Source organism: Bombina bombina, chromosome 7 (assembly GCF_027579735.1).
Source record: "Bombina bombina isolate aBomBom1 chromosome 7, aBomBom1.pri, whole genome shotgun sequence".
NCBI classification, from domain to species: Eukaryota; Metazoa; Chordata; class Amphibia; order Anura; family Bombinatoridae; genus Bombina; species Bombina bombina.
The window spans coordinates 346,709,615-346,736,856 of NC_069505.1; the positions used below are offsets into that span (position 1 = coordinate 346,709,615).

The 27,242-nt window shown below is 38.3% G+C and overlaps 1 protein-coding gene across 1 annotated transcript in view; it reads right to left on the reverse strand.

Moving 5' to 3' along the window:
• The window catches only part of DUSP7 (dual specificity phosphatase 7), a 57,837-nt gene extending 32,608 nt beyond the window's left edge, over positions 1–25,229 (reverse strand). The window contains exons 1-2 of the mRNA XM_053721017.1: positions 24,532–25,229; positions 11,735–12,163 (exon numbers count right to left, since the gene is read on the reverse strand). Coding sequence (XP_053576992.1) covers positions 11,735–12,163; positions 24,532–24,898 — 796 coding nt within the window. The 5' untranslated portion in view covers positions 24,899–25,229. The remainder of the gene's footprint in view (positions 1–11,734; positions 12,164–24,531) is intronic.
• Between the last annotated feature and the right edge of the window lie 2,013 nt (positions 25,230–27,242).

The following is a 27,242-nucleotide window of genomic DNA, read 5'->3' on the forward strand; positions in this document are numbered from 1 at the left end:
TAAAATTGCTTATTATATAATTTTACTAACTTCCATTTATTGTAAAAAAAAAAAATAATCATTTAGAGAGGTGTTGGTCTAGAAACAAAATAACAATACAGGATATTACTGTCTCACAGAAGAGGCCACAACTTTTCCCATTTTCAATAGTGGGCACAAGTAAATCCGTTTTTTGAAAAATTGTGAGATATCTAACATTTAAACTATCACAGCACATATCAGGATCATGCAACTAAACCCTATTCTGTACAGTGTGAACTAGGCATGGGCATAAATGAAACGTTACAGGTATGTTCTAAATAATATTTGCAAGCAATGGCTAACATTTTACACATACACACGTCTTGTCACATTTTCATTGGCGAAATTAGCATTTTTTTATATTATATACGTAATTTACTTTGAAAATGAGTTTACATTTAGATTGTCTGACATATAACAAAACATAGCCTATTTTCAGATTTTAGAAACGCACATTATATTGTAAATAAGCATCTGTTGAAAATATTCCCCTTTCCCACTGCTGACATCATTAATAAAGATTTTAGAATGTGCTAAGGTAGTGAGAACTATAGTTTCCTATAGAAACAACATTGTGAATCGCCTGTGCAAAGATGGAAGCCCCCCCTTTTTTTAGAACATTTTACCTGCCTTGACCATTGCTTGAGTGAAATTAATATTTATAGTCGGACGCAGCAATTCTTTTGATCATCCACCCCTTAGACTTAAGGGACAGGAAACCCAAAATTGTCTTTCATGATTTGGATAGAACATACAATGATCCTATTTGCTTCTCTTATCAAATGTGCTTCATTCTCTTGTTATCCTTTGCTGAAGGAAGAACATTGCACTACTAACAGCTAGATGAATCCAATTAGCCAATTACAAGAGCAAATGTGTGCAGGCGCCAATCAGTAGCTAGCTCCCACTAGTGTGAGACATGTGTGTATTTTTTTGGCTATCATTACTCTAAAACACTATTGAATGATATTTCTTTTTTAATGGAGGCTTTATTTCATAACACTGAGTAGAGTGAACGGCAAACGCAGCCTATCGATCCCCCACAAACCGGAAGTCTGTTCCCAGAGAGCAAGCCGCTATGCAATGCGGTTTGAAAAGAGTCCCAAAGTCAAAAGCAACTAAAGCACGGAGAGCCGTAGCCGGGAAGGCCGGGATCAGGAAGCCAAAATAGCACAAAACAGAAAAGAGTGGCAGGCTCTCAAGTCCAAATACTATAAAATCAAATATTTATTGGGCAACTTAAAAAAGTACACAGACATGGCAGTAAAAGCTAGAGCAAAGAATCTTACATGTTTCGCGCCCCCTACAGGCACTTAATCATAGATGAGGTACTCTGTGAGAAACCTCATCTATTTATGCAGTGAGTAACATAGATTAACTATTTCCTTGCCTCACAAACACAAATAGAAAAAGGCTAAAAACAGAATGCTGAAGCAGTTAGATACAATGGTAGAATCTCAGTAGGCTAGATTTCAAATATAATAGAAAGGAACAGACAGTGCAGGAGATAACAGACAAATTATGCATGATAATGACACTGAAGAAATGAGATATTACATTTTGTATGGTAAAATCTTAGAGATGTTAACAAAGAATGGAACTAAGATAGCATCATGTCAAAAAATTCTCCATGTACATAAAGAATATATGTATAATGTACAAAGAAAAATTTCTTATAAAAATTTCTTAGATATATGTAAAGTTGCGTGAAAGATATATACATAAAACTATAATTATACATATAACCATAATTCTAAATTTTAAATTTTAACACTTTGCAATGGGAACAGCAGAATGCAAATAGGTCCCTAAGGAGAAAGATCAATTGTTTCATATAGGAACAGGTGGGTACAGATAGATACATAGGGATACATATAGATACATATAGGTCAGGGCATGGATAGAGAAGGTGCATAGGAGTAGAGTTGTAATTTAAACGTCAGTTTAGTTATCAATAAAGTAATCTATATCACATTCCCTATTCATGCCCTGAGGGGCGAGAGTCTTAAGTTTAAGGATCCAATAAAGTTCCTTCTTTTCCAAAATTTTAGCCTTATTGCCTCCTCTAATGGGGACCACAGCCATATCTATGATCTGGACTGAGAGACTGGCCTTATATGTTAGATGAAAATTATTAAAGTGATTGGCAACTGCGGAATCCTTATTATAATTTTTGACATCTCTAACATGTTCGCTATACCTGGTCCTGAGCATCTGTGGGAAAAACGACGAGGATGCTCAGGACCAGGTATAGCGAACATGTTAGAGATGTCAAAAATTATAATAAGGATTCCGCAGTTGCCAATCACTTTAATAATTTTCATCTAACATATAAGGCCAGTCTCTCAGTCCAGATCATAGATATGGCTGTGGTCCCCATTAGAGGAGGCAATAAGGCTAAAATTTTGGAAAAGAAGGAACTTTATTGGATCCTTAAACTTAAGACTCTCGCCCCTCAGGGCATGAATAGGGAATGTGATATAGATTACTTTATTGATAACTAAACTGACGTTTAAATTACAACTCTACTCCTATGCACCTTCTCTATCCATGCCCTGACCTATATGTATCTATATGTATCCCTATGTATCTATCTGTACCCACCTGTTCCTATATGAAACAATTGATCTTTCTCCTTAGGGACCTATTTGCATTCTGCTGTTCCCATTGCAAAGTGTTAAAATTTAAAATTTAGAATTATGGTTATATGTATAATTATAGTTTTATGTATATATCTTTCACGCAACTTTACATATATCTATAAGAAATTTTTATAAGAAATTTTTCTTTGTACATTATACATATATTCTTTATGTACATGGAGAATTTTTTGACATGATGCTATCTTAGTTCCATTCTTTGTTAACATCTCTAAGATTTTACCATACAAAATGTAATATCTCATTTCTTCAGTGTCATTATCATGCATAATTTGTCTGTTATCTCCTGCACTGTCTGTTCCTTTCTATTATATTTGAAATCTAGCCTACTGAGATTCTACCATTGTATCTAACTGCTTCAGCATTCTGTTTTTAGCCTTTTTCTATTTGTGTTTGTGAGGCAAGGAAATAGTTAATCTATGTTACTCACTGCATAAATAGATGAGGTTTCTCACAGAGTACCTCATCTATGATTAAGTGCCTGTAGGGGGCGCGAAACATGTAAGATTCTTTGCTCTAGCTTTTACTGCCATGTCTGTGTACTTTTTTAAGTTGCCCAATAAATTTTTGATTTTATAGTATTTGGACTTGAGAGCCTGCCACTCTTTTCTGTTTTGGTTTATTTCATAACAGTCTTGAAATCCCTTTCCAAAAAAAAAAAAAAAAGTGATTTCATACAATTTGAATATTTACCATAGATAAAAATAGTCCCTCTAAACTCTATATTTTCACTTACGATTTTTTTTTTTTTAGATGGTGGCATGATGGGCTATTTTAACTATTATTTTGCACCCCCTCCCCTGAAATGTCTCTATTAGGCTCCTGAACCATTTTGTAAACTGAAAACTCCTTACTCACAGATCTTTGCAACTGTTAAAACTACCTATTGCATAGAGAGCAGCTTCTGTTAGGAAATTGGAATTATTTTCCAGAATTAAGGTTGACACAAATAATGAATCTGAATTTACTGAAATCAATCCTATCAAACTATTATATGTAATTTTAAGTCTATGACTTTGTTTCTTACACAAGAAGCTGGACCACGAATGTAACAACTCCTGTGCACCTTGATTTGTCCTTGATAGATCAATAAAAATCCTTTCCAAAATATAAATAAATGTACCAGTCCTAATGTAACCCACATAAATTAATACAAACACCCTCATTTATGTTTTTGAATTAAACACTAACATGACTTGGAGCTCAGACTTCAGCTCAAGAACATAGAAACAAGGAAAACAGAATTTATGCTTACCTGATAAATTACTTTCTCCAACGGTGTGTCCGGTCCACGGCGTCATCCTTACTTGTGGGAATATCTCTTCCCCAACAGGAAATGGCAAAGAGTCCCAGCAAAGCTGTCCATATAGTCCCTCCTAGGCTCCGCCCACCCCAGTCATTCGACCGACGGACAGGAGGAAAAAAACAGGAGAAACTATAGGGTGCCGTGGTGACTGTAGTTAGAGAAAATAATTCATCAAACCTGATTAAAAAACCAGGGCGGGCCGTGGACCCGACACACCGTTGGAGAAAGTAATTTATCAGGTAAGCATAAATTCTGTTTTCTCCAACATTGGTGTGTCCGGTCCACGGCGTCATCCTTACTTGTGGGAACCAATACCAAAGCTTTAGGACACGGATGAAGGGAGGGAGCAAATCAGGTTACCTAAACAGAAGGCACCACGGCTTGCAAAACCTTTCTCCTAAAAATAGCCTCTGAAGAAGCAAAAGTATCAAATTTGTAAAATTTGGCAAAAGTATGCAGTGAAGACCAAGTCGCTGCCTTACATATCTGATCAACAGAAGCCTCGTTCTTGAAGGCCCATGTGGAAGCCACAGCCCTAGTGGAGTGAGCTGTGATTCTTTCTGGAGGCTGCCGTCCGGCAGTCTCGTAAGCCAATCGGATGATGCTTTTAAGCCAAAAGGAAAGAGAGGTAGAAGTCGCTTTTTGACTTCTCCTTTTACCAGAATAGACGACAAACAGAGAAGAAGTTTGTCTGAACTCTTTTGTAGCTTCTAAATAGAATTTTAGAGCACGGACTACGTCTAAATTGTGTAACAAACGTTCCTTCTTTGAAACTGGATTCGGACACAAAGAAGGAACAACTATCTCCTGGTTAATATTTTTGTTAGAAACAACCTTTGGAAGAAAACCAGGCTTAGTACGCAAAACAACCTTATCTGCATGGAACACCAGATAGGGCGGAGAACACTGTAGAGCAGATAACTCTGAAACTCTTCTAGCAGAAGAAATAGCAACCAAAAACAAAACTTTCCAAGATAACAACTTAATATCTATGGAATGTAGAGGTTCAAACGGAACCCCTTGAAGAACTGAAAGAACTAGATTTAAACTCCAGGGAGGAGTCAAAGGTCTGTAAACAGGCTTGATCCTAACCAGAGCCTGAACAAATGCTTGAACATCTGGCACAGCTGCCAGTCGTTTGTGTAATAAGACAGATAAAGCAGAAATCTGTCCCTTTAGAGAACTCGCTGATAATCCTTTATCCAAACCCTCTTGTAGAAAGGAAAGGATCTTAGGGATTTTGATCTTATTCCATAAGAATCCCTTGGATTCACACCAGCAGATATATATTTTCCATATTTTATGGTAAATTTTTCTAGTTACCGGTTTTCTGGCTTGAACTAGAGTATCTATCACCGAATCTGAAAACCCACGCTTTGATAGAATCAAGCGTTCAATTTCCAAGCCGTCAGCTGGAGGGAGACCAGATTTGGATGTTCGAATGGACCCTGTACATACAAGAAGATCCTGTCTCAAAGGTAGCTTCCATGGTGGCACCGATGACATATTCACCAGGTCTGCATACCAAGTCCTGCGTGGCCATGCAGGAGCTATCAAGATCACCGAGGCCCTCTCCTGCTTGATCCTGGCTACCAGCCTGGGAATGAGAGGAAACGGTGGAAACACATAGGCTAGGTTGAAGGTCCAAGGCGCTACTAGCGCATCCACTAGAGTCGCCTTGGGATCCCTGGATCTGGACCCGTAGCAAGGAACCTTGAAGTTATGACGAGACGCCATCAGATCCATATCTGGAATGCCCCATAATTGAGTCAACTGGGGAAAGATCTCCGGGTGGAGTTCCCACTCCCCCGGATGGAATGTCTGACGACTCAGATAATCCGCCTCCCAGTTTTCCACACCTGGAATGTGGATCGCAGATAGGTGGCAGGAGTGATCCTCTGCCCATTTTATTATTTTGGTCACTTCTTTCATCGCCAAGGAACTCCTTGTTCCCCCTGATGATTGATATAAGCAACAGTCGTCATGTTGTCTGATTGGAATCTTATGAATCTGGCCTTTGCTAGTTGAGGCCAAGCCCGGAGAGCATTGAATATCGCTCTCAGTTCCAGAATGTTTATCGGGAGAAGAGACTCTTCCCGAGACCATAGTCCCTGAGCTTTCAGGGATTCCCAGACCGCGCCCCAGCCCACTAGTCTGGCGTCGGTCGTGACGATGACCCACTCTGGTCTGCGGAAGCTCATTCCCTGGGACAGGTGGTCCAGGGTTAGCCACCAACGGAGTGAGTCTCTGGTCTTCTGATCTACTTGAATCACTGGAGACAAGTCTGTATAGTCCCCATTCCACTGTTTCAGCATGCACAGTTGTAATGGTCTTAGATGAATTCGCGCAAAAGGAACTATGTCCATTGCTGCAACCATCAATCCTACTACTTCCATGCACTGAGCTACGGAAGGACGAGGAATAGAATGAAGAACTTGACAAGCGTTTAGAAGTTTTGACTTTCTGACTTCTGTCAGGAAAATCCTAATTTCTAAAGAATCTATTATTGTTCCCAAGAAGGGAACTCTTGTCGACGGAGACAGGGAACTTTTTTCTATGTTCACCTTCCATCCGTGAGATCTGAGAAAGGCCAGAACGATGTCTGTGTGAGCCTTTGCCTTTGAAAGAGACGACGCTTGTATTAGAATGTCGTCCAAGTACGGTACTACTGCAATGCCCCTTGGTCTTAGAACCGCTAGAAGGGATCCGAGTACCTTTGTGAAAATCCTTGGAGCAGTGGCTAACCCGAATGGGAGTGCTACAAACTGGTAATGTTTGTCCAGAAAGGCGAACCTTAGGAACTGATGATGTTCTTTGTGGATAGGAATATGTAGATACACATCCTTTAGATCCACGGTAGTCATAAATTGACCTTCCTGGATTGTGGGTAGAATCGTTCGAATGGTTTCCATTTTGAACGATGGTACTCTGAGAAATTTGTTTAGGATCTTTAAATCCAGAATTGGTCTGAAAGTTCCCTCTTTTTTGGGAACTACAAACAGATTTGAGTAAAATCCCATTCCTTGTTCCGCCGTTGGAACTGGGTGTATCACTCCCATCTTTAACAGGTCTTCTACACAATGTAAGAATGCCTGTCTCTTTATTTGGTTTGAGGATAAGTGAGACATGTGGAACCTTCCCCTTGGGGGTAGTTCCTTGAATTCCAGAAGATAACCCTGAGAAACTATTTCTAGTGTCCAGGGATCCTGAACATCTCTTGCCCAAGCCTGAGCAAAGAGAGAGAGTCTGCCCCCTACTAGATCCGGTCCCGGATTGGGGGCTACTCCTTCATGCTGTTTTGTTAGCAGCAGCAGGTTTCTTGGCCTGCTTACCCTTGTTCCAGCCTTGCGTCGGTTTCCAGGCTGGTTTGGTTTGAGAGGCATTACCCTCTTGTTTAGAGGATGCAGAGTTAGAGGCCGGTCCGTTCCTGAAATTGCGAAAGGAACGAAAATTAGACTTATTCTTGGCTTTGAAAGGCCTATCTTGTGGGAGGGCATGGCCCTTTCCCCCAGTGATGTCTGAAATAATCTCTTTCAATTCTGGCCCAAAGAGAGTCTTACCCTTGAAGGGGATATTAAGCAATTTTGTCTTGGAAGATACATCCGCTGACCAAGACTTTAGCCAAAGTGCTCTGCGCGCCACAATTGCAAACCCTGAATTTTTCGCCGCTAATCTAGCTAGTTGCAAAGCGGCATCTAAAATAAAAGAATTAGCCAACTTGAGTGCGTGAACTCTGTCCATAACCTCCTCATACGGAGTCTCTCTACTGAGCGACTTTTCTAATTCCTCGAACCAGAACCACGCTGCTGTAGTGACAGGAACAATGCACGAAATGGGTTGCAGGAGGTAACCTTGCTGTACAAAAATCTTTTTAAGCAAACCCTCCAATTTTTTATCCATAGGATCTTTGAAAGCACAATTATCCTCGATAGGAATAGTAGTGCGCTTGTTTAAAGTAGAAACTGCCCCCTCGACCTTAGGGACTGTCTGCCATAAGTCCTTTCTGGGGTCGACCATAGGAATAATTTCTTAAATATAGGAGGGGGGACAAAAAGGTATGCCGGGCTTCTCCCACTCCTTATTCACTATATCCGCCACCCGCTTGGGTATAGGAAAAGCGTCAGGGTGCACCGGAACCTCTAGGAACTTGTCCATCTTGCATAATTTTTCTGGAATGACCAGGTTGTCACAATCATCCAGAGTAGATAACACCTCCTTAAGCAGTGTGCGGAGATGCTCTAATTTAAATTTAAATGTCACCACATCAGGTTCTGCCTGTTGAGAAATTTTACCTGAATCTGAAATTTCCCCATCCGACAAAACCTCCCTCATGACCCCTTCAGATTGGTGTGAGGGTATGACAGAGCAATTATCAGCGCCCTCCTGCTCTACAGTGTTTAAAACAGAGCAATCACGCTTTCTCTGATATGCAGGCATTTTGGATAAAATATTTGCTATGGAGTTATCCATTACTGCCGTTAATTGTTGCATAGTAATAAGCATTGGCGCGCTAGAAGTACTAGGGGCCTCCTGCGTGGGCAAAACTGGTGTAGACACAGAAGGAGATGATGTAGAACTATGTCTACTCCCTTCATCTGATGAATCATCTTGGGCAACTTTACTATCTGTGGCAATACTGTCCTTACTTTGTTTGGACGCTATGGCACAATTATCACACAATTTTGAAGGGGGACACACATTGATCTTCAAACATATAGAACATAGCTTATCTGAAGGTGCAGACATGTTAAACAGGCTTAAACTTGTCAAAAAAGTACAAAAACCGTTTTAAAACAAAACCGTTACTGTCTCTTTAAATTTTAAACAGTGCACACTTTATTACTGAATATGTGAAAAAGTATGAAGGAATTATTCAAAATTTACCAAATTTTCACCACAGTGTCTTATAGCATTCAAAGTATTGCACGCCAATTTTCAGAGCTTTAACCCTTAAAATAAAGAAACCGGAGCCGGTTACAGTTTTAACCCCTCTACAGTCCCAGCTACAGCCTTTGCTGCGATTTTACCAAACCCAGGGGGGAATACGATACCACATGAAGCCTTCTAGGAACTTTTCCAACTACTTTCAGATCCTCACACATGCATCTGCATGTCTTGCTCTCAAAAGTAACTGCGCAGTAATGGCGCGAAAATGAGGCTCAGCCTACAACTGGGAAGGCCCTTCCTGTCTGGAAAGGTGTCTAACACAGTGCCTGACGTTAAAAAAACATTCCCCAAGCTTATAAGTGTGAATTACAAGCATAAGCATGTATAAAATGCCCAAATAAAGCAATCTATTTTGCCCATAAAAGTGTCTACCAGTTTTATAGCCCATATTAAGCCCTTTATTCTGTTTGAGACTAAGAAAATGGCTTACCGGTCCCCATGAGGGGAAATGACAGTCTTCCAGCATTACACAGTCTTGTTAGAAATATGGCTAGTCATACCTTAAGCAGAAAAGTCTGCTAACTGTTTCCCCCAACTGAAGTTACTTCATCTCAACAGTCCTATGTGGAAACAGCAAACGATTTTAGTTACTGTCTGCTAAAATCATCTTCCTCACACAAACAGAACTCTTCATCTTTTTCTGTTTCAGAGTAAATAGTACATACCAGCACTATTTTAAAATAACAAACTCTTGATAGTAGAATTAAAAAAACTACAACTAAACACCACATACTCTTAACCATCTCCGTGGAGATGTTGCCTGTGCAACGGCAAAGAGAATAACTGGGGTGGGCGGAGCCTAGGAGGGACTATATGGACAGCTTTGCTGGGACTCTTTGCCATTTCCTGTTGGGGAAGAGATATTCCCACAAGTAAGGATGACGCCGTGGACCGGACACACCAATGTTGGAGAAATCCCACTACTTCTCAGTTTGCAATAAGCAAGGGGGGGGGGGGGGGGGGCGCGCGCTTTTTCCTATATTTAAAAGGGACAGTCAACTCCAAATTGCTTATTGTTTAAAAAGATAGCTAATCCTTTTATTACCCATTCCCCAGTTTTGCACAACCTAACAGTTATATTAATATACTTTTTACCTCTGTGATTACCTTGTATATAATCAAGCCTCTTGACAGCCCCCTGATCACATGACTTTTTATTTATTATCGATTGACTTGCATTTTAGCTAATTAGTGCAGTGTCAGCCAACACTCCATAGGAGAAAGCACAGTTTTAAATGTTCTAACTTACATTAATATAACAATGTTGGCTGTGCAAATGTGGGGAATGGGTAGTAAAGGCGTTATTTATCTTTTTAAACAATAACAATTTTGGTGTTGACTGTCCCTTAAGAAATTTAGTAAACTAGCAATCTTCTCTCTACTTACAAGTGACTTTTTAACTCAACTAGTAAATAATATAATTTCTCATTCTTTTGCTGCAATGTACAAGGAGGCTACACATAGGATGGAATTCTGTAGTGTGGGATCTGCTTTATTTTTATACTGAGCATGGCATATGAAGCCATGGTCTAATGTATTAATTTTATGTATATAATATATCTATGAAAAAACAAGTTATCAAATGAGTTAAAGGGACACTGAACCCAACTTTTTTTCTTTCATGATTCAGATAGAGCATGCAATTGTAAGCAACTTTCTAATTTACTTCTATTATCAAATTTTCTTTGTTCTCTTGATATCTTTATTTGAAAAAGAAGGCATCTAAGCTAAGGAACCAGCAAATTTTTGGTTCAGAGCCATGGACAGCACTTGTTTATTGGTGCTGTCCAATCAGCAAGGACAACCAAGGTTGTTCACCAAAAATGGGGCGGCATCTTAACTTAAATTCTTGCTTTTCAAATAAACATACCAAGAGAATGAAGAAAATTTGATAATAGGAGTAAATTAGAAAGTTGCTTAAAATTGCATGCTCTATCTGAATCACAAAAGAAAAAATTTGGGTTCAGCGTCCCTTTAAATTCTTGCTTTTCAAATAAACATACCAAGAGAATGAAGAAAATTTGATAATAGGAGTAAAAGGTATATACAAAAAGTCCAAATTAAAATATGCACAGGTGCATTTCATTTTTAAATAGAAGTATTTTTACAATATACTTACATTAGCAAAAATGCTTCTAGTAAAAATTATTAGTGCTTTTCATATCCTGTGAGGGCTGAGCACCAGTATTCATTAGACCGCAGAGGAAGAATGTTTTTTCACTTTCTGCAACATTTTTTTTTTTTTTTTTTTTTTACAAATTTTGTTTTATGCAGGTCATTTTGAAATAAAATTAAATTTAAAATTAGGCAAGTTGCACTAAAGTTGCAATGTGTTCTCTTCAGACAGTGTAAGGAAAACTTACATAGTGGAGCCAGAGCACAATGCTGTTTGAAGAGAACAGCCTGATCTGGAGCAACACTGCAAAGCAAAGTGCAAACAGTTCCTGCTTGTGCCCCATTCTTTCTGCAATCACATCTCAGATCACAGCTTTGGGGCATTACACCTTCTCATATAGTCAATAGTGGCTTATATGACACAAACTAAGTATTCACATCACCACTGCCAACTCTCTGAGCCCGAATACTGGTGCATTGGCCCTCGCAGCATATCTGAGTATGCCACTGGAAAACAGTAATAGTTTACTAGAAGCATTTTTTCTAATGAAGGTATATTGCAAAATGCCTCTATTTAGAACTGAAATACACCCATGTACATTTTAACTTCAACCTTTCTATCCCTTTAAATGTGGTCAGGGCATCTTTAAACAAAATAAAAACGGGTTGGATTAGGAATACCTACCAATAAATGATATGGCATCAGGAAAAAATTGAGAAAGATTTTGGCTCCAGTGGTCAGAGATTGGAATCTGTTTGTATTTGAAGTCGCCATTGTGTTCAAACTTGTTTGGTAGATTAGGGGTAACATTGAGAATATATTTTATATTATATTTTGCCAATGTATCCAAGTTTGTGGAATCATTTGCACATCCAAGGTATAAATATGGAAGTATCTGCACTGGGAATGTTGACTGGTTTGTGAGGGCTGGGCTCCCATCAGATTCTGTGGCACTGCTATGGTCCCGATCAGATTCGCCATCAGAACATTCCGAACTGATCCTTAATCCACTTAATCCTATGACAGATGTTGGTGAAGGATCACTGGGGCTAGAATTATCCAGGCTGGACTCACAATGTTCTGGATATTTCATATGAAACTTGTTATAACCTCCTAAAGAAATAATAAAAAAATATTTTAAATAATATCACACTTAAAGGGAAATGAAACCCAAAAATTTTGTTTCATGATTCAGAACGAGAATATAATTTTAAATAACTTTCTAATTTACTTCTATTATTTAATTTGCTTCCTTCTCTTGTGATCCTTTGCTGAAAGATTTATCTAGGCAAGCTCATGAGCAGCAAAGAACCTAGGTTCTAGCTGCTGATTGGTCGCTGCATATAAATACCGATTTTCATTGGCTCACCCATGTGTTCGGTTAGAAACCAGTAGTTCATTGCTGCTCCTTAAAAAAAATTATACCAAGAGAATAAAACAAATTAGATAATAGAAGTAAAATAGAAAGTTGTTTAAAATTGTATTCTCTATCTGAATCATTAAAGAAAAATTGTGGGTTTCATGTCCCTTTAAAAACAAAACAGTGCACACACAATATATGGGGCCATAAAATGCATTCTCTCTAAGCGACTTGCTTCAGTCAAGTAACACAGGTGAGCCAATCAGGTTCAGTCAATTTTAGCATTTATAAAAAAAAAAAAAAACACATCCTAAAAATTATAGCCAAGTCATGGCAACTGAGGACTTGACAATAAGAACTCTCATAGTCATTTTAGTATTAATAATAATATTATCTTGCATAAAGTAACTTGTTTAAGTTAGAATAAAAATACCTGCATTATATATTAACAGAAATACAATTATGTATTCTATGCATCTCCCAACTATACTCCAACACGTTATAACAGTCGAAGAATTGGACCTTTCACATAGAGATGCGGTTCCAAAAAAAAAAAAAAGGAAGGTTGCATTTAAACTTTGTTTTGATGGGCAAATAAATATAAATACACATTTTGTGCCAGAAATCAAACATAAAAATTAAATAAAAAGTGATATAAGCAATAAACACTGCGCAAAAAATACTCAATCCAGGAAACCAATTGGTACCGTGTGGTGAGAGTAAAAGATAGTTCTCCTTCTTGAAAAGTACAGGGAAAACATCAGAATAGACAAAAAGAAAAAAGTTCAATACCTAGAAGCGGTTTTTATCATAAGCTGGAGCTATAGCTCTAAGGTAGGTGCTAAAATGAATAGACCGAGTTGACACAAATAAAATGCATCAAATTGGAAAAAAGTTAAACTGATAGTAAATCTGAGTGTTTAAAAAAACAATAGGATTTACCATAACTAAAAATAAAAAAAGTGTCCGCCCACTGCACAGCGCTCTTTACCAATGAGGTGACTTTTCCACCTCTAAATCAATAGCCGTGCTAGCATACAGAACACGGTCAGATGACTAGCACGGCTATCGTTTTAGAAGTGGAAACGTCAACTCATTGAGAGATGAAAGGGTGAGTTTAGCACTTTTTTTTTTTTTTTTTTTTTTTTTTAACTACCGGTAGGTGATCACTTAAAGTCAACTGTGTCAATATAGGCTTCTAGTATAAGTAAAAAAAATAGGAAGAATAGGAAAAAATAGTAAGCAGGGTTGTAAAATTTACATAGCCCTTGGGTCAAGCAGATTCAGAATTTTGTTGGTTAGATAGTGGAGGGATGGAACATGCCAATGCCATCAGTACGGGGGGGGGGGGGGGCGAAGAGTTTTGCTTTTTAGTTTTTTACATTCTTAAAAAGTACATGAAACCTAAATGTTTTCTTTCGCGATTTAGAGAGAGCATGTCATTTTAAACAACTTTCTAATTTACTTCTATTGTCTAATTTGCTTCGTTTTTTAGTACCCTTTGATGAAAAAGCATACATAGGTAGGCTCAAGAGATGCTGATTGGTGGCTGCACATATATTCATAACGTTATTGGTTCACCTTTTTGCATTGCTGTTTCTTCAACAAAGGACACCAAGATTCAGAACTTTGTTGGTTGGATAGTGAAGGGGTGAAACAAGAGACCAATACCATCAGTACAGGGGGGGGGGGGGGTGTTTAGTTTTTCTTACATTCTTAAATGAACCAAAATCTATCTAAATCATGAAAGAAAAATGTTGGGTTTCATGTCCCTTTAACCAGGATAGTAATTTTCTATTCAGTTACAGCAGAGGTGAAGAAGAGCACACGGCTTCTTCCCAACAGACAGAGCTTTACTGCTTCTGATTAATGATATAGCCCAGTGATGCCATATATTGAAAATAAAAAGATGGGGTTTCTGGAGAGGCAGACAGTGAATATTTAAACCTGGCAACTTTGGGAGTATAAAAACCTTGTGAAAGTGGTATTAGACAAAAGGGATCAATTCACATGCAAATAAAGGGACAGCAAATACAACGTTGGAAATATAAAACGTATGTTTAACCCTTTAAGGACACAGCTTTCAGTTTGCTCAATTGTTTTATGATGGAAAAATTCCGTCATATGTCCTTAAGAGGTTAACCTCCTTTTAAGTGTTATTTTCTAATTGTGTTGATTTGAGAGAGGAAAAAAAACAGACATCAAAACATTTTCCATTTAATCTTCTAAGCAGCATCTTTATTTATACTCTTAGGTTTGCGTTTGTAAATATTTGTATTACCCATGTTTCCTGTTTTTCAAATCACTGTATAAAATAAGTTTAGGTGGTCAACCAAATCGTGTTTTCTAGCTTTCTAAACAGACTACCAACATCGAAATACAGAAGTAAATATACTGCCATACATGGTTTTCTCTCTGCCAAGGATAGTGCTGCAAGTTTAAATAAAACAGCCTGCTTTGGAAAGCATCCAAATTTGTTACACCGTGTTATTACTCAAACCGGAAAAGGAATTTCTAGAGATGGAACAGAAGAGCAGTTGAAAGCAGATAGCTTTTTGTAAGAGAAGATAACAAAAGTAGCGTAAAGGTGATATTATTTTATAGTAAACTGTAAATAAAAACTTGGAATAAATTATAGAAGATGATACAACAGATAATTACAAGTCAAGCTTTTAAAAACAGCCTTCTATACTGCCGTTTCATAAAGCTTTTGGCTTTGCAGTACCCGCCTAGACTAATAAAGTGCTTATTACACCTTTACATAAAATCCATTCTTAGCTCCTACAAATTATGCAGCTGACTACTGAATATACTACTTTAAATAATTATGTCAAACCCAAATGTAATATTTAGCAAATTAGGTTATATTTTATGTACCTTTTCGCCTATTTTATTTCATCACACATCAACTTCAGACCTAGTTCTCTCCGAACAGATGCTGTGCCAAACTAGAATATCTAGACATCAAAGTTGAAAAATCAGTTCCCTATACTGTAAACAAGTACCTAAAACATAACGTGCATTTTTCACTATGATTTTCAATATTAACTTTAACAAAAGGCCGTAAATATCAATTGGCTATTTGGCTCCAGAATCATGTTTTTAACCAGCTTGCAATGTTTTTGATATTTTTTATTATTCCAAGTCTAGTGCTTTTGTCAACACTCCATAAAATTCAAAAATATACAGCAATGGACTGTCACATACCCACTGTACCTGTGCTTAAAGGGATAATAAAGACAAAATTAACCCCTTAACGACCAAGGACGTGTCAGGCACGTCCTACAAAAAAAATACAGTTAGTGACTAAGGACGTGCCTGACACATCCTCTGGGGTTTGAAGCTCTGGAAGCGATCGTGATCGCTTCCAGGGTATTGCAGTGATGCCTCGATATTGAGGCCTCCTGCAATACCCTTTTGTTAGCCACTGATGCAGAGAGAGACACTCTGTGGCCCTCTCTGCATCAGCCAGCGATGATGCCGATTGCGGGTGGGCGGCCCATTGCTGTAGGCCTTTCCGGATCTTGTCCTTCAATTGCGCGCATGTTACTGGGTGAACGCGAGGGTGCATGTGCGCACGCACCCGTGATTTTAAGCCCATTAATAACTATATTGGAAAGAGGGAGGGGGTAATTAACGCTGGAAAAGGGATCTGGGAGGGGGGTAGGGTATGGGGGCTGCTACACTACAGAAGAATGCTTTTTTAAATTTTCTATTTCAAAAAATCCAAATTTTTTAGCAAACTGGGTACTGGCAGGCAGCTGCCAGTACCTAAGATGGCGGCAAATAGGTAGAGGGGGGAGGGTTAGAGAGCTGTTGGGGGGAATCAGGGAGGTTGGGGCTAAGGGGGATCTAACACTGATAGAGATTATATACAGTGGGGAAAAAAAGTATTTAGTCAGCCACCAATTGTGCAAGTTCTCCCACTTAAGAAGATGAGAGAGGCCTGTAATTTTCATCACAGGTATACGTCAACTATGAGAGTCAAAATGTGGAAACAAATCCAGACAATCACATTGTCTGATTTGGAAAGAATTTATTTGCAAATTATGGTGGAAAATAAGTATTTGGTCACCTACAAACAAGCAAGATTTCTGGCTCTCACATACCTGTATCTTCTTCTTTGAGAGGCTCCTCTGTCCTCCACTCATTACCTGTATTAATGGCACCTGTTTGAACTTGTCATCAGTATAAAAGACACCTGTCCACAACCTCAAACAATCACACTCCAAACTCCACTATGGTGAAGAACAAAGAGCTGTCGAAGGACACCAGAAACAAAATTGTAGACCTGCACCAGGTTGGGAAGACTGAATCTGCAATAGGCAAGCAGCTTGGTATGAAGAAATCAACTGTGGGAACAATAATTAGAAAATGGAAGACATACAAGACCACTGATAATCTCCCTCGATCTGGGGCTCCACGCAAGATCTCACCCCGTGGGATCAAAATGATCACAAGAACAGTGAGCAAACATCCCAGAACCACACAGGGGGACCTAGTGAATGACCTGCAGAGAGCTGGACCAGCGTAACAGAGGCTACCATCAGTAACACACTACGCTGCCAGGGACTCAGATCCTGCAGTGCCAGACGTGTCCCCCTGCTTAAGCCAGTACATGTCCGGGCCTGTCTGAAGTATGCTAGAGAGCATTTGGATGATCCAGAAGCGGATTGGGAGAATGTCATATGGTCAGATGAAACCAAAGTAGAACTGTTTGGTAGAAACACAACTTGTCGTGTTTGGAGGAGAGAGAACACCATACCTACTGTGAAGAATGGGGGTGGCAACATCATGCTTTGGGGCTGTTTCTATGCAAAGGGAACAGGACGACTGATCCGTATACATGAAAGAATGAATGGGGCCATGTATCGTGAGATTTTGAGTGCAAACCTCCTTCCATCAGCAAGGGCATTGAAGATGAAATGTGGCTGGGTCTTTCAGCATGACAATGATCCCAAACACACTGCCCGGGCAACGAAGGAGTGGCTTCGTAAGAAGCATTTCAAGGTCCTGGAGTGGCCTAGCCAGTCTCCAGATCTCAACCCCATAGAAAACCTTTGGAGGGAGTTGAAAGTCCATGTTGCCCAGCGACAGCCCCAAAACATCACTGCTCTAGAGGAGATCTGCATGCAGGAATGGGCCAACATTACAGCAACAGTGTGTGACAACCTTGTGAAGACTTACAGAAAACGTTTGACCTCTGTCATTGCCAACAAAAGATATATAACAAAGTATTGAGATGAACTTTTGATATTGACCAAATACTTATTTTCCACCATAGTCTGCAAATAAATTCTTTCCAAATCAGACAATGTGATTGTCTGGATTTGTTTCCACATTTTGTCTCTCATAGTTGAGGTATACCTATGATGAAAATTACAGGCCTCTCTCATCTTTTTAAGTGGGAGAACTTGCACAATTGGTGGCTGACTAAATACTTTTTCCCCACTGTATGTATGTATGTATGTATGTATGTATGTATGTATGTATGTATGTATGTATGTATGTATATTTTATTTTAGTACTGGCCAGCCTTTCTGCCAGTACTAAAGATGGCAGTGACAATTGTGAGGTGGGGGAGGGAAGACAGCTGTTTGAGGGGATTTATAATTTATTAATTGGAATAAATTAGAAAGTTGCTTAAAATTGCATGCTCTGTCAATCACGAAAGAAAATTTTTGGGTTCAGTGTCCCTTTAAATATACCAATTGGGCCTAGATCAGTACTTTGTGTTGTCTACTAAATAAAAAATATATACATGTAAAGGGTTATTCAGGGATTACTGACAGATATCAGTGTTCCAATGTAACTCTGTAATTTTGGGGGGGGGGGGGGGGATGGTTTAGAAATAGCAAAGTGTTACTTGTACTTATTGCCCTATTACTTGCAAAAAAGCAAAGAACGTGTAAACATTGGGTATTTCTAAACTCAGGACAAAATTTAGAAACTATTTAGCATGGGTGTTTTTTGGTGGTTGTAGATGTGTAACAGTTATTGGGGGTCAAAGTTAGAAAAGGTGTTTATTTTTTTCATCATATTTTATAAAGAAGTATAGTAAAATTATAAGATATGATGAAAATAATGGTATCTTTAGAAAGTCCATTTAATGGTGAGAAAAACAGTATATAATATGTGTGGTTACAGTAAATGAGTAAGAGGAAAATTACAGCTAAACACAAACACAGCAGAAATGTAAAAATAGCCCTGGTACCAAATGGTCAGAAAGGTGCTGTGGTCGCTAAGGGGTTAAACTTTAATGAATTAGATAACGCATGCAATTTTAAGCAACTTTCCAAATTGCTTCTTTTATCAAATTTGCTTCATCCTCTTGGTATTCTTTGTTGAAAAGCAAACCTAGGTAGGCTCAGGAGCAGAAATGCACTACTAGGAACTAGCTGCTGACCCCAAGGCAGAACATACAGTGATCTGAGATGTCATCACAGAAAATGCATCATCTCTGCAGAAAGAACAGGACACATACAGGAACTGTTAGAGATTTAACTTTTCAGCACTTCTCCACATAAGGCTGTTCTCTTCAAACAGCGCTGTGCTCTGGCTGCACAGTGTAAATTTTCCTTATAACAGTGCATCCAGGAAAAGTGTTTGAATATGCAGTAGATTTCTATATTAGACAATTCATTTTTTTGGCTGCATCTAATTTGCAATTCAATTTTCAACTACTGTACTACATTATACAACTTTTTTAAAATTGCTTTATTCTCCAGTTAATCAACATATTGCAATTAAAACGTGTGCTTAAGTGTAACTGCCTAATTTTTAAATTTTATTTAAAAATGAGCTGCAGGAAATTTTCACTAAAAAAAAAATCTCATTGCAGAAAGTGCAAAAAAGTTCTGCCTCTGGGGCTGCTGATTGGTGGCTGCACATATATACCTCTGTGTCCACCACAGGAAATGTTGCCAGCTGGGTGGCGTTTGTAAGTAGCCAGGTGGGGGCAGTGTAATACTTTGCAATATTATAACATGTCATGTTATTTCTAAATGTACTCAAAAGGGGAATGAAACCAAACATTGTTCTTTCATGATTCAGATAGAACTTATATGCCTCTTGTTATTGTCTCATCCAATGTGCTCACCTAATTCCCAAGAGTGCATTGCTTCTCTTTCAACAAAGGATACTAAAAGTACAATGCAAATTTGATAAAATAAATAAATTAGAAAGTTTTTTAAAATTGTATGTCCTATCTCAGCCCTGAAAGCAAAAATGTTCGGTTTCATATCCTTTTAAGATATCCAAAGCACAAATTAATTGCATAATTTAACATAAATTGACTTAAAGGGACATGAAACCCAAAATTTTTCTTTCATGGTTCAAATAGAGAATACAATTTTAAACAACTTTCCAATTTACTTCTATTATTTAATTTGCTTCCTTCTCTTGTTATCATTTGCTGAAAAGTTTATCTAGGAAAGCTCAGAAGCAGCAAAGAACATAGGTTCTAGCTGTTGATTGGTGGCTGCATATATATATATATATATATATATATTGTGATTTGCTCACCCATGTGTTAGTGCATTGCTGCTACTTCAACAAATGATACCAAGAGAATGAAGCAAATTAGATAATATGAGTAAATTAGAAAATTGTATTCTCTATCTGAATCATGAAAGAAAATTTTTGGGTTTCATGTCCCTTTAATGATATTTTGTGCAACAAACATTGCAAATAATTTATATTAGCTAATTTTAGTTTAAACGAATAATCTAGTCAAAATTAAACTTTCATAATTCAGACAGAGCAGCAATTTTAAGCAACTTTCTAATTTACTCCTATTATCAATTTCTCTTTGTTTTCTTGGTATCTTTAATTGAAAAAGCAGGAATGTAAGCAGAAGAGCCGGACCATTTTTGGTTCAGCACCTGGGCAGCGCTTTCTGATTGGTGGCTAAATGTATCCAACAATCAGCAAGCGCTACCCAGGTGCTGAACCACAAATGGGCCTGCTCCTAAACTTGCTTTCAAATATAGATACCAAGAGAACAAAGAACACTTTATAATAGGAGTAAATTAGAAAGTTGCTTAAAATTGCATGCTCTTTCGGAATTATGAAAGTTTAATTTTGACTAGACTGTCCCTTTAATATTGGCTCAAATTTTAGCTGGGTGGTCAGTAAAATCAGCTGGGTGGTGTGCCCATCAAATAGGCTGTTCAGATACCTCCCAGTAGTGCATTGCTGCTCCTATAACAAATTTTCAAGAGAATAAAGCAAATTAAATAATAAAAGTTGTTTAAAATTATATACTCTTTCTGAATTATGAAAGAAAATTGTTGGCTTTCATGTCCTGTTAACGGTCATTCATACACATATATATCAATCAGCTGCGGAGTTGCTCAGACACAGGAACATTAGGGTATTAAAAAAAAACTAAATAAGATAACTTTTGTTTAAGGAAATATTGCAATCTTGTTAAAATGTGATGCTGGGACCAATTAACACCATTCAAATGTACATGGGAATGGCTCCTTAAAATACGAATTAAAAAATATCACTATGAAAGAATATTCTTAGGTGAAATTCCCTATGCTTTAAAACGCCCAAAGGCAAAATATATTTCATAAAGAACAAGATACTCCCTCCACTACTACAAGACCTGACAAGCTGAAAGAAACATCCTAACGCTTAGAAAAAATGTAAGCTGTCAACTCAACCTTCTTGCTAGTTGGTATATGCCCCACATTTAGCATGAGAATCATTTGCCTCCCACACAAAATGTGTAGGCTGCTGGGATTAACCCCTTCATGCATGAGATCTTTATTACAAACAAATGAGAAAACAACTAATATTTATTACAGATTTTAGGCAGTAAATAACTATAAAATCAATGAGCTTATTTCTGACAAGCAGTAATGTAATTCAGAGAAACGAGTCTGATGCTTAGTATTTTTTTAAATTAAAGCAGAAATGTGAAAAATTCTGGAGCCACATCTCTTAAAAGTATATTTTATATTTTAAATGCTGTACAAATCTGTGTCTGGTAAACAGCACACATTCTGTGATAACTTTTTAATGCAAACTGCATTTTTTTTTTTTCTAAGCAGGCAAGCCTATACACATGCGCTCATTACTTGTATGCTAATACATGTGACGATGACATCACAGCACTGAGCATGCACGCATGTAATATGCACATTCACACAACAGCTAATCTGTGTAAGATAGGATCTGCTATCTTTTTTTAAAAATGCACTACCGTACAAATTTGGTTTTAATGTCCCTTTAACTTTTTTTGGATTATTATGTATATATTTATATACAAAGAGCCTTGTCTGGCTCCTAAAAAGTGTGCAGCACTACATCAATATTCTGGCTGGCCTCTACATTTAAAATAAATGTCATCCCTTGGATTAAGGAACAATGTGTTCTATATTTGTTTTATTTAAAAAAAAAAACACAATATTACAGGGCCATTCTAGTAGAAAAAAAAAAAAAAAAAAAAAAAGACATGCTTTAATTCGACCCAGATGTCTAACTGGTTGGGTGCTGCTGACTAGGTCATCTGCAGAAAACTGTTAGTCCCAAGTGGTACTTTAACTATGCATGTAATCCCTTTGTGGGGTAGACTTGCAACATTTTCTAATAACACTAATGTTATTTGTTACTATTATTATTTGTTACCGTTATGGACAGTTGTCCCTTTGTAAGTTTTACTATGCCGTGAGCAACAGATACTTTAGAATTAGTTATGGAAAAAACATGCATTTCATACAAGATTAAATAAAATGTGTACCAGTGTTCCCACTTTTAAACAAAAATGGAAATGCAATTATAGGGTACTCTGATTGGTTCACTTGTTTTTTTGTACTTAACTTAGTTTCCTTGTAACTATGAATTTAAAGGGACATGAAACCCAAACATTTTCTTTCATGATTTAGGCAGATCATACAATTTTAAACAACTTTCCAGTTTACTTCTAATATTAAATTTGCTTTATTCTCTTGGTATCATTTGTTTGAAAAAACAGTAATGCACTACTGTTTTTTAAATGAACTCATGGGTGAGCCAATGACAGTTGGTATATATATATATATATGCAGCCACTAATCAGCAGCTAGAACCTAGGTTCTTTGCTGCTCCTGAGCTTTCCTAGATAAACATTTCAGCAAAGGATAGCAAGAGAAGGAAGCAAATTAAATAATAGAAGTAAATTGGAAAGTTGTTTAAAAATGAATGCTCTTTCTGAATCATGAAAAAAAAATATATATTTGGGTTTTATGTCCCTTTGATTCCTGCCAAGCACACTGCGGAGCCAACCATGAACAGAACACAGCAGGTGATTGGTAGCTAACTGCATATACCACTCCTGATTTGCCCACTGGCTTGTACTGCTCAGCAGTAGTAATTCACTGCAGCTCCTGAGTGGAAGTTTAACATCTTTGCGGCAGTTACAAACACATTGTTGCCAACAGATATATGTCATAATAAAATGCTCTGACAAATTAGCACATTATTGCATTTAAAGGGACAGGCTACAACTTTCCAATTGACTTTTATCATCAATTTTTCTTTGTTCTCTTGGTATTCTTTGTTGAAAGTTAAACCGTCCTAGGCAGGCTCATATGCTAATTTCTAAGCCCTTGAAGGCCGCCTCTAATCTCAGGGCATTTTGACAGTTTTTACAGCTAGAGGGTGTCAGTTCATGTGTGCCATATAGATAACACTGTGCTCATGCACGTGGAGTTACCTAGGAGTCAGCACTGATTGGCTAAAATGCATGTCTGTCAAAAGATCTAAAATAAAGGGGCAGTCTGCAGAGGCTTAGATACAAGCTAGTCACAGAGGTAAAAAATATATTAAAACTGGGGAATGGTAAATAAAAGGATTATCTAGCTTTTTAAACAATAACATTTCTGGAGTAAGACTGTTCCTTTAACATGTCCCTTAAAACGTAAACTTTCGGCTCTGTCGATGTAAAAGAATTTATTCCATCAGGATCTCCAGATGGATCTTTTAATCTACTAATATGTTGAGATTTTTTACCATACATATACTGCGATAGTCTTAGTGTAAGTTTTTTTATGGTTATATTTGAAGTTGTAATGCTTTCCGCAGGTCCCTACATTGCTCCCTGTACCTCTGTATATAAGTCCCTTTCATCTGTATATAGGGCTCCTTACACTGCTTTTTATACATGTTTGTTCTGTGTAATTATTTTAGGCATTACAATAAGTAACTGTCATATTTCATATACATACATTATGGCTGATATATAGAGAAGCAATTATAAGCTCATGAGTCATTGTGGCTGAATCTCAGAAGCTGTACAAGACGTTTAGACTGCTTCCTGCAGTGGGCTATATAAGTCTATATAGGGCTCCCTTCCTATACTTCTGTAGCCTTTGTATAATAATTTAGGCATTACCATAAACAATGAGCATATCTCATACACATACAGAGGGGATATACAGAGAAGCTGCATCTCAGAAGCTGTACAAGACATTTAGCCTGTTGCGTCCAATAGTGGGCTATATAAGTCTATATAGGGCTCCCTTCCTATACTTCTGTAGGCTGTGTATAATAAATTTAGGCATTGCCATAAACAAAGGTCATATCTCATACAGATACATTAGAGGGGGTATACAGAGAAGCTGTATCAGAACATGTACAGGAAGTTTAGCCAGTTGCTTCCTGCAGTGAGCTATATAAGTCCAGTTTATCACTATAGAGGTCCTTACATTGCTCCCCATACGTGTTGGTATTTTTTTTAGGCATCAGAATCAGCAACAGGCATACCTGATACAAATACATAAGGGGTAATTAACAGAGAAGCTACTATTAAACTCATGAGCCATTGCTCACAAGTTTACACTGCTTTCTGCAGTAAACCATATAAATGTTGTTCATTTATACAGGGCTCCCTACATTGATTCCTATACCTGTGTATGATTTGTGTCATGTTAATGCATATGTCATACACATACATAAGGGGTGATAAACAGAGATAGATATTATAAGCTCATGAGCCATAGTGACTGCAGCTCAGAAACTGTGCAGGAAGTGTAGATGCTGCTTACAGTGGGCTATATAAGTCCCGTTCATCTATATAGGAAGGAGGGGATTATAAAGTAACCATGGAGCAGTGATTGGCATCTCTCGTTACCTCTAAGGTAATAAGCCTTGCAGCCGTCATCCCGAAGCTTCTGCAGCAACAGCCCCAGCACGGTGCCCGTAGTGCTGCCCTCCTGCCACTCCAGTGTGGCCTCATCATACAGCAGCACCGTGTCTGCCTTGCACCGCCTGACGAATCGCTCCTTGTCCGCGTCATTAGGAATGACGGAACGGATGGACAGGTTGCCTTTTCGAAGCCTCCGTAGCATGAGGCTGGGGATAGTCACGCTGATGGCCGCCTCGATGTGAGAAGACTCGTAGCGCTCATGAGGACGACAGTCGAGTAAAAGAAGCGTGTTACCCCCGGACTCCAACTCCTCCTGAAGCCACTCCGCGCTTTTACTTGGCATTACCGCCATGGCCAGCGCTGCCCCTATGCGGATCACATCGGTGCCATGATGTTGAAGTCACTTTGTGGGGAACATAAAGTATAAAAGTTCAAAGTCCCGTCCTGCAAGTAGCTACAGACTCAATTGAATGTTGGGTCATAATATTCACGGTGACATTAATTTGTAACGACACTGTTTTCCATATGTTTCCAGAAACTGTCACTTCCTCTTGTTGAAGAGAAAAAAAAAAGTGTATTTCTCGTCCTCTCTTCACGGCCCTCTTGAGGCGGCGCTCACAAGTTGTTGAAGATAGTTACCACATTCCCTTGTCGGGAGCGCGCACCGCGTCCCTCCGCTAGGGTTTCCCTAAAGTAGGGAGGTAGTGCTCACTGGTCGGGATGTCAGATAGAGGGAGGTTACCCTTTAGTAAGGCTGGAGCGCGCACTGACATGCCAACAAAATTAGAGGTGAGCGCGCACTGATAGGGTTGCCATAAAGTTAGAAAGAAGCGCTTTTGCATTAGGAGTGCGAAGAACACGTGCTTGCTAGAGAGCGTGGGCGCGCGTAACTCAACCTCCACTTTATACAAAAAGAGCGTGCAAATTCCAAAACCTTACCTGCCAAAGGGTTAGTAGCTGCGGTAGCGGGGACGCGCCTGGCATGAAGCCTAGTTCTAAAGTTACTGAGCATGAACGGACAAATGTAATCTCCTATATCAATAAACTGACGTTTGCATAACTTCACTTCCTGATCTACAAAAGATTACATGAAGAAAGAGCAGGAAGGCATGTGATATATTACTGCCCGATCTATGTACTAGACATGATTCATAAAATAAAGTTAACACATACTCCTGTAATTATTGATTGTGAAATGGGAAGTTTAAATTATTTTACACATTTCCAGTATATATGAGTATACGCTTACTGTGAGACTGGATGTAGTTCATAGGTTAGGTTTTTGGAATTGCTTCACAATCAGCTCAAGCTTCTTTTTATATCCTGTTAGGGGAATTTGTAAATTAATTAACAGCTTCCCTTTTCACAAATCATTTTGTTGAACGTCTTTTTTACATCTCAGGATGTGCTAAAAATGCTGGTATCACCCTTGTATTAAAGTTACAGTCTTCTTTAAAATTGTTATTGTTTAAAAAGATAGATAATGCCTTTTACTACCCATTCCCCAGCTTTGCACAACCAACATTGATATATTAATTTACTTTATAACATTTAAACCTCTAAATTTCTGTCTGTTTCTAAGCCACTACAGACAGCCACTTAATCACATGCTTTTTTATTTGCTTTTCACAACAGGAGACTTCTAGTTCATGTGGGCCATATAGATGTGAAAACCAGCGTTGGAATGGAATCAGCCGATCAGATTTAGCTCGCATTCTATTGGCTGATCGGAACAGCCAATAGAATGCGAGCTCAATCTGATTGGATCAGCCAATCGGATTGAACTTGATTCTGATTGGCTGATTCCATCAGCCAATCAGAATATTCCTACCTTAATTCCGATTGGCTGATAGAATCCTATCAGCCAATCGGAATTCGAGGGACGCCATCTTGGATGACGTCATTTAAAGGAACCGTCATTCGTCGTTCAGTCGTCGGCCAGGATGGATGTTCCGCGTCGGAGGTCTTCAGGATGCTGCCGCTCCGTTCCAGATGGATGTCGATAGAAGATGCCGCCTGGATGAAGACTTCAATCGGATGGAAGACCTCTTCTGCCCCGCTTGGATGAAGACTTTTACCGGATCATGGACATCTTCAGCCCCCCGCTTGAGCTTGGATCAGGACATCGGAGGAGCTCTTCAGGACCGATCGGTGAACCTGGTATGGTGAAGACAAGGTAGGAAGATCTTCAGGGGCTTAGTGTTAGGTTTATTTAAGGGGGGTTTGGGTTAGATTAGGGGTATGTGGGTGGTGGGTTGTAATGTTGGGGGGGGGTATTGTATGTTTTTTTTACAGGCAAAAGAGCTGAACTTCTTGGGGCATGCCCCGCAAAGGGCCCTGTTCAGGGCTGGTAAGGTAAAAGAGCTTTTAACTTTAGTAATTTAGAATAGGGTAGGGCATTTTTTATTTTGGGGGGCTTTGTTGTTTTATTAGGGGGCTTAGAGTAGGTGTAATTAGTTTAAAATTGTTGTAATATTTTTCTTATGTTTGTAGATATTTTTTTATTTTTTGTAACTTAGTTCTTTTTTATTTTTTGTACTTTAGTTAGTTTATTTCATTCTAGTTATTTGTAGGTATTGTATTTATTAATGTATTGATAGTGTAGTGTTAGGTTTAATTGTAGGTAATTGTAGGTATTTTATTTAATTAATTTAATGATAGTATAGTGTTAGGTTTAATTGTAACTTAGGTTAGGA